The sequence below is a fragment of the Rhinolophus sinicus genome, chromosome 16 (genome assembly GCF_057876585.1).
Source record: "Rhinolophus sinicus isolate RSI-liver-muscle chromosome 16, RSI-T2T, whole genome shotgun sequence".
Lineage (NCBI taxonomy): Eukaryota > Metazoa > Chordata > Mammalia > Chiroptera > Rhinolophidae > Rhinolophus > Rhinolophus sinicus.
Genome location: NC_142516.1, coordinates 20386023 through 20400349, shown reverse-complemented (window position 1 = coordinate 20400349; position 14327 = coordinate 20386023). Strand labels below are relative to the sequence as shown.

Here is a 14327-nt window from a genome sequence, read left to right as displayed (position 1 = left end):
ATTGGCCAAATTATCTTTCATCAGCATGAACAAGAAAACAATGGACTTACACTCACCTGGCCCCACCACCATCACCACTACCAGTCTCTTCCCTGGTGTGTCTCATCAGTGTCGTGTGATGAAGGCCAGGGTCTACAACAATCCTTAGCTGCACGCCAGGTCTGCTGCTCAGAAAAGTGATCTCGGACAAGTTACTTACCCTATCTTAATTCAGTTCCTTCAGGATCCATGGGGAAAGACAACTTTCCTTCATGGAAAGTTATAAACAGTGCACCAAGAGGAGTACCAAGGGTTGATCCTGGCACAGAGAACATAGGTCATAAGGGGTCATTTAGCTTCAGTGGTGATCATTTCCAGCCAGAACAGATCAAACTAGAAAAAGAATGTCCCCTTCTTCCCCAAAAAGATAAGCCCCACCTGGAATTATATGGTTTTATGTCCCTTACTATGTCCCAGAGCTCAGATGCAAAACCTCTGCACCACAACCACTATTCTTCTCTTTCCAAATCCTGCTTTTCTTCTTTTCTAATTATCCCCGACAGAAACGCCAGCACAAGGAACAGAGCAGAAAAGGCGAGGACTTACAACTCAGGACAGGCTGTGGTCAAATAAGGAAGAACTTTTTGACTGCCACTCTGATTCAACTGCGAAACAGACTCAAAAGGAATTCTTGGGAAAAGGTCACGTAGAGAGCATTCAAGTCTGGGGAAGGATCATATGACCTCATGGCAGGACAATGAAACCTCCAGTTAACTATGTATACCTGGAACAAAACACTCCCTCCATCAGAAGCAGTTACTGGTACTCAAGCAGCAAACAGTGGAAACGGGCTGATAAAATGAGAGTTCTGAGGCTCATCCAGGGGACAAAAGGAGGAAAGGAAAGCTCCCTTACAGCTTTCCTCTACCCAGGAAACAGAGCATAGGCAGCAAGGCAGTAGCAACAGAAACAAACGGGATGACAACGTTTCAGAAACACAACATGTGCTGGTGGTTGTTTTTATTACAGAGAGACAGGATAACAGGGAAGTGAAAAACACAGGAGTTCTGGAACCAAAGTGCCTGAAATGAACTCCAGCTCCTGTACTTAACTAGCTGTGTGACCTTGTGCAAGTTCCCTAACCTCTCTGTACCTCAGTTTTCACCTCTGGAAGATGAAGATAACAGATAACGGTACTTATACTCCAATTGTACTTATACTCCATTAGTATTACAAATACTAATTTCTCAGATAGTACAGTACTGGGCAAACGATTAATGCTACATAAGTGTTCGACAAATAAACAGATTAACATCCAGTACTCACTCAACAGCAGCTTACATACGACCTTGTGCTTAAAAACTACTACTGGCATTGCCATCCTAAATCTCAACGGTGTATTTTATGTTGACTCCTAGGTGTTCGACTTGTTGACCAACAAATCCTCTTCTTGACCATGAGGACACAACAACTTTAAAACCCAGAGGTCACTGTGATGTGGTGAGATGAAAACTGATGGTTTTCTACACAGTTAATCAAACTGTATTCATCCCAAGAATAAATGAAAGTAAGATAAACATATTATGTGGCCAGTCACTTTCCAAGCTGTTGTATTTGGATTGGAAGAAAATGGACAACACATTACAGTCCCTGCCTGCCATCACAAAGCTGCCGGTCTGGCAGAGAAGACAGACACTGAAAACCAAACGTGTACAAAAAAACCCCCAATTGCCGATAAACTAATTTACAGTGAGAAGAGCTTCAAGTAAACTAGAAATCCTGTTCCTACGAGACCAACCCACCTCTTGCACGCAATCAGGATTATACAGAATTCGAGCAGTGGGGTTCAATGTATGAATGGTCTCAGGTTCACTCTGACAAGCATCTGTTTAGGATTGTGAACCCTCTATTGTAAGCTTTCTAACCACCCACCCCCTCACCTCACCCATTCTCCCATTCTTGCTGCTTTTCTCAAAAAGGCTACCGTCCATTTATTTAATTTCTCCTTCCTATCTTACCATCACATACACATATTGCCTCACCAAATTTCTTCACTTATCACCCTGATTGCAGTTTTCCATGTTCTAAAACTTCTTGCGTCACACACTTATAGAAATAATGCTATTTATTCCAGAAGTTACCTGTTACCTGTATCCAATTTTTATAGCGTCTACTAGTTTAAACCTCAGAGGGCAACATTATGTCTGTTATTTTGAAGTTTGAGTTGGTATTCTGTGGTGGAAGGGCAATTAGGGCAGACATACACTGAAACTGTTGCCCCATAAACCCTCAAAATAATTCTCATTTAATCTGCAAAGCAACACAATGAGACACAAAAGTTAATTTTCCATGAGTCCTTAAGCATACTGTACACCAGACTATGTTAGGCATTATACAAAGGTGAAAACTAAAACAGGAACTCGGCAGGTTCATGCTCCAAGTTCAGTAGTCCTTTTCTGCTGGCCGTCTATGAACTATAAGCACACTTGAGGTGTAACAGAAAAGTGCCCCCCTTTGAAAAGTTTCAACCAACGTTCAGATCATCAGTCCATAAATAAATATTTGAGTAAATGCAGAAGTAAAATAACTCATGTTATTTAACTGCATACAAAGTTAGCATCCGTGGTCAACTGTGTTTCATCCATATCATAGAAAACATGTTTTGTGGCACAGGTAAGCTCAAGGTTTTTGCTGATAGTTCTACATACAGGGAAAGCATTTCTGCACTTCTATTAAGCTTCATTGGATAGAATAAGATAATCTCACATCTGAGGGGCTGGGGAACCCAGTGGGATTTATCATCTAGGGGTGCCCGTTAGTTACCAACAGGGCTTTAGTTGTGTCAGCAATTCCAATGTCTCATCCTTATCCTTACAGGTCTACATCAGGATACCCAGATATGATCTCCGCGATGCATTTACCCTAATTAACATAGATGGGACCAATTCCTCAACCAGAATGCTAGTTTATTTACTGATAATTAGGGCTTTATCTCTTTCCAGTGACTAAATTAATGTAATTCCCAGAGGAGTTTCAGGGAAACCACACAACCCTGCTTTCAACACTGCTTTACAAATTGGAACAAAGAGCATTAGAAGAACTTCCCACTGAATTTCCATGGGAAAAACTGAAATGCTAAAAGACTATTTTTTTAGAATTTTTAAAAACGTGGTCAAACATTATCCTGAATTTAGTCTATGGACAAAAATGTAATTCAATAGGTAGGGTAATTATTTAAACAACTTCCCACTAGGTGAACTTTTAAAAGAGGTACCCTGAGCTCCAAAAGAAATGTTCTGTGTGTCCTTTTCGTGGGTACATCTCCAGGAGTCAGCACAGGACTCGGAACTTAGATGCCCCTTAATTTTCTGAGTACATAAATGAAGAAATAAATATATTCTTCTTGATCATTACCATGAATTTTTCATCCAGGAAAAACAATAGTTATTCAAAGGTAAAGTTATTTGAGTGTACATAAGTGAATAAAATCTTGCTCTTCACCTTAAAATATGAATTACCTTCATTACTACAAACAAAATATTAATGGAAAAAAACGTAAGTTTTCATAAAGATGACTGCCACAGAATGTTATTAATTCTAATTCATTTTGTGCAGGAAATCTACACAAATTGTTGATATACCTACCTACATGCATGTGGCAACAATTACAGAATGTGAAAAATAATGAATTTAGAAAGAGATTCATAAAAATAACTATATATAAAAACACTTCCTATCTGAAAATCTGTAATAAAGAGACCACAATGCAAAAGTTCCACAATTGGGCTATAAGAAAACCTGTCAAAAGCTGGAATTTTCAATACTTGATAGCCAAACTTATCAATGACATCTTGCACATCATCATTTATACCAACCCACTGAGACATGTATTTCCCTAAAGCCAATTCTACAATTGTAGAAAGACGGGTATGCTGACTTTGCCAGAGATTTGATAAAAAGTCCCTCATCCCCTTGTAATTCCTGCGTATATTCCTAGTGAATATTCACATTGTTGCTTACCACTATCATAAACTAGTGTAGTTTATATCAAGACATTGAGAATCTATAAAGTAAGTTGCAGGCAAGGCAAAACTTACCAAGCACAATGACCACCGTCTTCAGAAGACTCATCATGGTATCGCGATTTCGCCGGGGTCCAGAACTATGCCGAGACATTCTCATAGTCCTCTGGCGAACGTAGCCAAAAATATGAGCATAGAGAACCACCATTACGACAAAGGTCACCAAGTTGAAAATGGCCCAGAAGACTAGGTAAGAGTCACTGTAGAGGGGTGCCATGTTGGAACAATTTTCAATATCACAGATGCAATTCCAGCCCACGCTGGGAATGGCACCCATAACGATGGCCATAGTCCAGATGACCACAATCACCACCACTACCCGCCGGTTGCTCATCCGTGTGTGGAGCTGCATGCGGAAAACTGTAATGTGCCTCTCAATCGCAATGGCCAGTAAATTGGCCACAGATGCCGTCAAACTGGTGTCAATGAGACCCTGACGAAGGAGCCACGTGCTGACCGTCAGTCTCCGGGTGTTAGGTCCTGTGTTGAACATTAGGTAGAAGTAGGCCAACCCGGCAAAGAAGTCTGCAGCAGCCAGATTAGCCATTAAGTAATAAATAGGAAAATGGAAGCGGCGGTTGACATAGATTGCCACCATGACCAGTAGGTTGGCCAACATGATGAAGATACAGACGGTGATTCCAAGTCCCATCACCAGTTTGCTGACTGTGTTCCATTCTGTGGCAAGATACTTTCCACTCCGGTTATAAAAAAAGGCGATGGATTCATTGTAGAAGCACTGTAGTTCATTCATGGCTGTGAACTAAAAAGGAAAAGAAGAAAGATGAAAAAAAGAAACAGAAAGAAAAAAGAAACCGCAGATCCAAATTTAAAGACATATAGATAACAGAAGACTTCTCTGGCAAATGTGGCAAAGACAAAAAAAAAAGCAAAGAATTTGAAAATCTGATCCTGCATAATGTTCTGTGATTACATTGAAACCCCAAGGTTTCTCACTCTATTACTGTCCTCAAGATTAAAGACAGTTGGAGTTACATAAATGACAAGGTCTGTGCTTGGTGGTTGCACATCATTGAAGTCTACGAGAAAAGCCACAAGGCCCAGAAATCTCGCTTAAAATACATGAGACAGATGAGAATTCTGCAAAGCACTGCAATTGGAATATTTACCATAGTGAAATCTACTTTGACCTGTTATTTAGGGAATCTGTAAACATAGTTGGTTTATAGATAGGGTATGATTGCCCTATTATTCTGCATTTCTGTTCTCACATAGAATATTCGATCTGTGACAGACATTTTTAAAGTGAGTCCCCAAGAGGACCATCAGTCCCAACATTTCAAAGAAGTCACTGTGCATCAAAGCTTCTTTGCCCAAAGCCAGCATTTGCTGTTCAACATTCCTGTGGTCTGCACTGTCTACCCCCACGACTCGTTATCCTCAGAATAGCATTCACCAACCAATCGATGACGTTTGAGAACTTTTTTCTTTTTTGGAGGACATAAGAAATATGTTACCTAATGTAACCTCCAAAGAGGAGTTGACACTTTGACACTGCTCTACAAAAAAAGAGATGTGTACTTAGATGTCTTTTACAATATAGAGTGATAAATTATTATGTGTTTTTTTATTTTTCCACATCGTCAGTTAGAATATATTTGCTTATTCATTATTTATACCTCACTGGAATCCAAGAAGAATTGAGGAAGTTTATAATAGAATAATATAGGTAGTCATTAAATTATTAAAATACGAGAAAATAAAAGTAACAGAGAGAAACTAGAAAATTACACATCAAGTAGAATAAATCACTTTTCCTGAAGGCTTAAGTTTGAGATCCCTAGAATTAGAAAATATTTCTTGAAGACAGGTCACATCCTACCTTTTTCCTTTTTATCTTGCACTGTGTTTTAATTAATAACTCAGCACATGTGAGTGTTAACACTATTTTATTTTCAATGACAGTTAACAGTCTAATATATTGTTTCAGGTGTGAAGCACAGTCAACCACTATTTTTTACCAAATCATCTGCCAAATATCTACAGGTTGTACGTAAATGTTTACCAAACACTGAAAGTTTCAAAACAGTGCAAAACGCTTGTTAGTCTTCTACTTGTCCAGAAATCTAGAGTCTCTGTCTTCATTTAGACTTTACTACCTTTTAGATCATGCTTATATCATTACACTTACCACGTTGTATAATAATTTCTAGCTTTACTTGTCTGTTTCTTAAAGAAATCACAGGGCAAAGGAGGAGTGAAGACCTCATCTTACACGTGTTGGTATCTTCTGTAGCTTCCACAGAACCTCATTCATTTGAGAGCTCAGAATTTGGCTTGTAGCGTCCCATTCGACCCCAAATCTTGCCATTACTCTGGGTAATTCATCTAATTTTCTTGCTTTTCAGTTTCTTGACCTCATCTCTGATGACTTTCTCTTTCATTACAACACAACTGCTCACTCCCATGGTCACACCCTGGACTTTGTAACCAGTCAAAACTATCTCCCTTTGGAAATAATTAACTTATACATTCTAAATACTCACCACACTTTCCATTCTTCCAAATTTCTCATTTTATCCCCAATACATCGATTCTTTGAAGTCCTCTACTTCATTAATAGCCTATCTGTTCTCCCAGTGAATTACCCTCTATGTCTTCCCCTTTTCCCTTATCCAGCTTAGATTCCATCGTATACCATTCCAACATCTTTATTGCTAACACAGACACACATTATCTTCTTGAAGACTTTGAAGTCAAATATCCCTCAGAATTCAAATTTTTTTCTGGTTTAAAGACCAGTTACATAGGACATAATCAATATGTGATATAACATCCCCATCAAAATTTGGGACAGTACTCCATTATCATACACATTAATTTCTAAAGCAAAACATATAAATATATACACTAAATTTGATAAAGATTATAAATAGCCTCAAATCCATTCATTCAGAGCAAGTTTTACTACTGAGTTATGAAAAAATTTTCAGTCTCCAGACCCTCTTGAAGTTTATAATTTCAGATAAGTGAGCAGAGACCTCTTTATCTTTTAATCTACTTGTCTCACTGTACTTCCATGACAATTTCTTAGAATAACACCAGTCTTGAATGAATGCAATTGGTTGCTACTTCCGTATCTACACCAAGGCTTCTAAAAAGTGTTAGAAAAAAATTAACATATTTGGCAGATTGATTCTTGTATAAATTCATGATGTCTAACCTTAAGTGAGACTTCAGTGCCACAAGAAATCTGATTTTCCTCCTAATTAGCATTCTATACCTTCTCCATAGTGACTATTTTAAACTTATGTACTGTTCTTTTGAACCCCATCTTCCATTCCTCCATCAGCAGTTGCCAAAAGTGGCAAATGGAAATCGTCAGATTAGAACTCCTTCACCTTTCTCCCACCAAAAAGACAAAATGACCTATTCAAGAATCCATCCCTTCTTCCTCTTCTGTTGCAACGGAAAAGGTGTAACCTTTGTCATCCAAGTGTTCTGAATCCCATCCATTCCCACTATTTCAAGAAACTTGTTCTATAAATTGCTTCCTTTCTCCTCCTAATAGCTTCAGTCTCCCAGCTTTTACTCTCCTGAATCTTTCCTACGCATCTCATAAGTTTAGTTTCTGCCATCTTAAAAAAAAAAAAAAAAAGTCCCACATGACCTCATGTTCACCTTCCAGCTTTGATCAGTTTTCTCCTTCTTGGCCAACTGCTCTCTGCTGTCGCTCTTACACTAATTTCTCAATTAACTATAGGATGGCTTCTACCCCTCCCCCTCCATCAAACCCACACCAGTCAAATTCTTGAAGTCCATAATTCCATATAACTTCCCAGAGTTACACCAACCTTGCGCCTATTTCAATGGAAATTTCTCAGTCCTCACCTTACTGACCTCCTCGGAGCACTAAACATATGACTAAGAGGCTCTTTTTAGAAATGTCTCTCTTTGGCTTTCAGGACATCATACTCTCCTGGGTTTTGATGCTTCTCTCTGGCTGGTCCTCCTCAGTCATTTCTGAGGGTTCCCCGTACTCTGAACAATATCTATGTTTCTACATGATTTATGTTTTCATTCAACACACTTTCACCGGGTTTTCTAATATGTCCTCCACGATTTCAATCATCACATATGTCCGAAATACTCCCATATCTATTTAATCCATACTTCTTTCCTGAGCTCTAGGCAAACATCACACTGCCTACTTGCATCTCTAATTGAGATACCCCATAAGCAGTTCCATCTCTGTGTTCAAAACCAAACTCAAACTCGTAATCTGCCTCATGATCCCCAACTTGTTCCTCCTGTGTTCTCCATTCCAGAGGCAAGCAAACCACTCACGATCTTTCCAGTGTTCTGAGAGCTAGACCTGGAGATGCCTTTTTCTCTCTTCATCCTTATCATTTAATCAATAACCAAATCCTGTAGGTTCTCCTTTCTAAGCATCTGCTCAACCTGTCTCCTATCCCATTCTCATGGCCACCAGCATTATTACTACACTGGCTTCCTAAGTGTTCTTTCTACCCAGCACCACTCTTTTCTCTTGCGATCTTACTAAAAGACAAAGCTGACCATGCTTCTCCCCTCCTGGAAATGCTTCAATGGCTTACAAGTGCACTTAGATAAAAATCGAAACTCTTCTACTATCTTATCAGTCCTCCCTAGCCTCTCCGGTCTCAACCCAAGCTATTCATGACTGCAAACTCTCTGCTTCAGCTATATTTAATGTGCTGTGCTTCTCACACATCTGGTTCAGTGAGGACAGTGATTTTCTGCATCAGAATCACCCAAAGGGTTTGTCAAACACAGAGCTCTGAACACATCCTGAAAATTTCTGACTTTATTAGATCTGAGGTGGGGCCCCAGGTGCTGGTCCAGGGACTACACTTTGAGCACCACTGACCTAGAACAACCTTCCCAGTTTCACCTATATTCCTTCATCCATCAGTTTAAATATTGTTCTTTCTAGTCATTTTCCCATAGCCCTTCCTACTTCTGGGCAAGGTGTTTCCTACCACAATTCCCTGCATTACTCCTATAGTAACACTCCTATAACCCACTATACAATAATTGGTTCATTAGCTATTGACAGCTCCCCACACTAAGCTATAAACACTGAGGGCAGAGATTCTAGCTTTCTTGTTAATTGCTCTATAGAGCCAACTGTTAGACATTTTAGATGCTAAATGTGTATTGACTGCATTAATAAATTAAAGATAATTCCAAAAATGTTTACACTTTACAAGTTTCCTTTCTGCAAAGGACGTTTAAAATATATAAATACAAACACAAAACTCTGTTCTTTCCTTTAGCCCCTGTAACCATTTACTTTCACTGGACAAAGAAATTTTTAAATCAAACACAAAACACATAGTATTTTACAGCACTCCAACTTCTGAACACCAACTGCCAACAATGCTAAGCAGTGATATTATGTAGCCTCTTTGCTCTTCTGTAAAAAACAAAAAAAAAAACTATACAGTTAAGGATGACAAAATAAAGTTGTCTTTTTACGCCATATATACTAATATGAATAAAACTGACAGATTTTCTCTAATGGTACCCCATACATTTACTCGCAAATGGTAGGTGACCCAGTCCTATGCCATCTCTTAGCTCTGGAAAATTGAGTAGTGACACCATAAAAACCATGCCATATATGACATAATTTACATGATTTTTTGAACCTCAGTTTGGTCATCTATGAAATGAGGAAATTGGACTAAATTATACATAAGGTCTATTTCAGATTTAAAATTCTATACAAAGAATTCTGGGTAAGAACTCTGTTTCATAAAAATTGCCAGCTAAATATTAAAACAATAGGAAATATACCAGGAATAAAAATAAGGGTGGAATATACCTGAAAAAAGTCCGAGGAGTTTCAGCTAGATTTAGCACAACAGGACTGAACTGAAAGAAGAATTAAATCTCCTCTCCTATGATCTGCAAAAAGCAACAAGTCTGGAGAATTAGCGACAGAGACCCTGGCAGAACCTCTAGTAGTGATCAGAAGGGCAGTATGAATGGGCTTTCTTACTTCTGCAGGACCTGATGGATTTAAGCAGAAATCCACAGCAAGCTCTGGGAGAATTCAACTCAGCCATGAATAAGTTGGACTATGCATCGCTAAGGTAGTAGTGGCTATAATGATACAGCAAACAGAAAAAAATACAAATTTATTCTCTAATAATCCTAGAGGTCAGAAGACCAAAATGAGTCTCACTGGACTAAAGTCTCACTGGGCTAAAATGGCAAGGTGTTGGCAGGGCTGTTCCTTTCCAGAGACTCTAGAGAAGAATTTTTCTTGTCTTTTCCAGCTTCTAGAAACTGCCCACATTCTTTGGCTCATGGCCCCCCTCCATCTTCAAAGCCAGCAATGGCCAGTCAAGTCCTTCTCATATTGCATCATTCTAATGCTGACTCTTCTTCCCTCTTCATTTTAAGGACGCTTTTGATTATACAGGGCCCACCAAGATAACCTATGATAATCTCTCCATCTCAAAATCCTTAACTTAATGACATCTGAAAAGTCCCTTTTGTCATTTAAGGTAGCATATTAACCGGTTCTGGAGATTAAGTAATGAACATCTTTGGAAAGCTGTTATTGTGCCCACCAAAGAAATAAAAACAATTTCTGAATTAAAAACAGCAATTCAGGCAATGAAATAAAGTATAAAAATTCCAGAAAACTGAAATGGCAACTAGAAGACATTCACCTACCACTCACAGAAGAAGGTCAAAGATGACAAGAATAAAAGGAAAGGAGGCACATAGAGGAACCAATCTAGGTATACTAGGAATCCAAGAAAGACTAGGACAAAGCTGAAATAACACATCTTGAAACATAAGAAAAGTTAGCGCTTAAGAAAGAAGACCTCAGATTACCTTTCAAGTTTATATAAATTCAAAAGAGTTAATTAAAAGCAACAAAAACTTAGATATAACTTGGTTAGATTTTAGAATCTCAAGGGTAAAGTTAAAAATTCTCAAAGTACAAAAAATAAACAAAAAGTAAACATCAAATATCTAGGGAAAGAGAGAGAGAACAGGATATTAATCAAGCCTCTGCTGCAAAATTCCAAAGGACAGAAGACAAGCAATCAACATCTCCATTAGATGGAAAAAATGTCTGAGATCCATAAATGCCACCGCCAAGGACTATATACTGATGTTCTCTTGTGGGGACAATAAAGAATAGTCCCAGAGATGTGGGAACTCAGAAAGCACAGCATCTACCTTTCCTTCCTAAAGAAGATACAAATGCAAGCAAGCCATGAGAAAAATAAAACTGAAAAACAATAGAATAAAAACCCTGGCAGCAAGCATCAAAAACCCACAAAACGTGAGCCTAAGTAATTGCTCTTCATATGGTTATAAGATTTAAAACAAATATCAAAAGTAATTCTTGAAAGTATAATTATAAAAATAATAATTTAATAATAATCTGAAATTAAAACTACTGTATCAATAAGAACGTGAAAATAAGGGAACACAAGTATGTAAATATCTGTTAATTTTATTATTACACAGCTAAGAATCAAAACATACTATCTAAATTGTAATGATAATTTTCAAAAATACGTTTAATATGATGATTCGAAAACCACCAAACTGAGTAACTAATATACTAAAATAGGATGACTACTTTTCATATTACTGGAGAAAACAAGTGAAAACAGGGAGGAAAGATAAACATTTATAGAATGGCAATTTTGTGAAATGTATGCAGATTTCCTTTTCTTCTTTGGAAACATAACGAATATTTATTGCAAGAAATTTATAGAAAAACAAATATGTAATCAGGCACAACTCAATAGATATATTTTTAAAGTTTATTATTCTAAAATCCAAATCACTAGAATTAAAACTTTCTCTGTCATAAATTACAGAAATCTGCCCTTCCCAAAAAACAAAGATGTAAATAAAATAGGATTAACCCAAAAACAAATTGTCCTCAAAGCTAAAAAGGGCATATTCATGCCCTTTGCACATCCACCAATTACATCTAGGAATGATGGGGTGGAGGGAGGAGGCGTCGCTGGCTACTCTACAGAACAGATGTTCCAAATCTCAGAAATTTACCTCACCCTATCATGTGATCTCAAACAAAGTCATAACAAATCTGCCAAGCCTAAACTCTAAGGAGGCACATATGGTGTTCATCTTCACTACGCACTTCATTTATTCATTTGCACATTCACAAACATTTTTGGAATGCCAGGTGTGGGCATGGCACTGCACTACACTACGCCTTCAGGGATGCCAAAACAACACACCTGAGTGCCTGCTGTGGGGCCACTCACAGTCCATCCAATGTCTTTTTTAATCTCTTGAAAGACAATTACATTTTCACTAGCCAAGTGGAAAAGGGAATACATGGCACAAGCTCACAAACCAGTAATTAAACCTATGTGATTTAGCAAGTACTTGCATAAGAATGTAAATATGTACTCTACCGTCATTCTAAAAGAGATTTTAATCTGTGCTGGAGAAAGGACCAGTCATAAGACATAAATCAAGCCGATTTGGTTTCCCATTTCTGTTAACGTACAACAATGGAGGATTTCTTCCTGATTCTGATGCTCACCAGCTAACCTGGTCTTCAGTTAAGTCTCATAAATGCTCTGAGTGTCAACTTTCTCGTTTGTAAAGTAAGGTATAAATCACCTCTAAGGCCTCTTCAATTCTAGTTCTTAAATCTAAAATAATCAGAGACCTTCCACATATTTCTTCCCCCAAAAAAAAATATTTACAAAAGAGAGAGCATGGAATTAAATGCCATTAAGTCTCTATTAACATGAAAAATAGTTCCCACACTTTTTATAGCCTCAAATTAGAAATAATAAAAACATGGAATAATCTGCCACTGGACCTAGAAAATAGGCCACAAAATAATGCTGATATTAAACTAAAAATATTTTAAAGATGGAATCCTTAAAATAGCTAAAGAATATGAAACCACTAGATCATTAAGGTTTATTTTGAAAAGTACATAAAATGCTACTTCTTAAAAGTAAAAATGTATCTGAACATGATGTACACATATGTAAAGAGAAACTATGGAAAACAAATGATAAATCAATGAAAATACTTTGTATCTTTTACAGTCCCTTGTAACAGGCTGAGATAAAGTGGGCAACATCATACTTGTCAAATTTCCAAAGAGACAGCATTTTGAGTTGGTCCTGAGAGAAAGGAAAGGAAAAATTTACTGAAAACACGAAGACATGCTGGAGAAATGTAAGTAGTCTTTTAGATGCACTGCTGAGCCAAAAGGGAACTACAATCCAACGTGATAAACTGCCCTGGCAACAGAGTGTCAGATTATGGAGACAGGCCATTAAATACTATTGGGAAAAGAAGATGAGCCCTTAGCTTTGACTGAGGAATTGAGTTAGAACTGAGACCTAATCACTAGCTAGGAGTCTTGCATATCTCCATATCAGTAAAAGAATAAACCAGGGGGGAAAAAAGAAAAAGAAAAGAATCTACTCAGTTGTAATGGTAAAAACAAGGGAGTTGGTCTGTTTTAGTTCAGGCTCTAGGTTGGGAAATATTAGGTTGGTGCAAAACTAATTGCAGTTTTTTTCAATTATTTTTAACCTTTTAAACTGCAATTACTTTTGTACCAACTTAATAAATAAAAGATTCCCTTCAGAAATCATGATTCAAAACCTATTAAGTCAGACAGGTTGGGATTTGAACTTAAGACTGTCAAGTCTGAGAACTCACAAAAGGAGAAGTTAACAGAAACCGGAGTCCTGAGCTTGTGATATCCCCATCCTCCTCCCATTCCATGTACCTGGCACTAGTAAGCATCAAGCGTCTCCAAAGGGCCACATCTCAGTGCAGCCACTCAGGACTCTCTCAGATCAGCCCCACTAAAGATGCATCCATCATCCCAAAGAATAATACACAACAGGGATAGCACATGTGAGAAACCACAGAACAGTCCGCAGCAGGATTGGGCCCCAGAATATCAGACTTGAGACAAAACTAAACGGATTGAGTTTTTGTATTCCCCCTTTTCTACTTCAACTGGTTCAAGAGTTACACTTTCTATTTCTATTCTTTAATGCTTATTCTTAATATTTTAACGTGCATACAACTTTTAGTCTAAAGGTCATCCTTTTCCCTTGATAAGCTTTCATTCCGACGCCTCTGCTCCCATCTTACATGTTGCTGTTATTGAGCACTTACTTCCATTTGTTTTGAAATGTAAGTATGTGATATTACTGTTTTGCTTTATATTTTCAAAGTTTATTTATTTGGTTATCGTTTTATGAAGCCAGGACA

The 14327-nt window shown here is 37.8% G+C and overlaps 1 protein-coding gene across 4 annotated transcripts in view; it reads right to left on the bottom strand.

Moving 5' to 3' along the window:
- LPAR1 (lysophosphatidic acid receptor 1) overlaps positions 1-14327 on the bottom strand; it is a 129300-nt gene that overhangs the window by 45908 nt on the left and 69065 nt on the right. For all 4 annotated transcript variants that reach the window (XM_019749562.3, XM_019749568.3, XM_019749561.3 and 1 more), the window contains exon 3: positions 4077-4824. In XM_019749562.3, coding sequence (XP_019605121.1) covers positions 4077-4824 — 748 coding nt within the window. The remainder of the gene's footprint in view (positions 1-4076; positions 4825-14327) is intronic.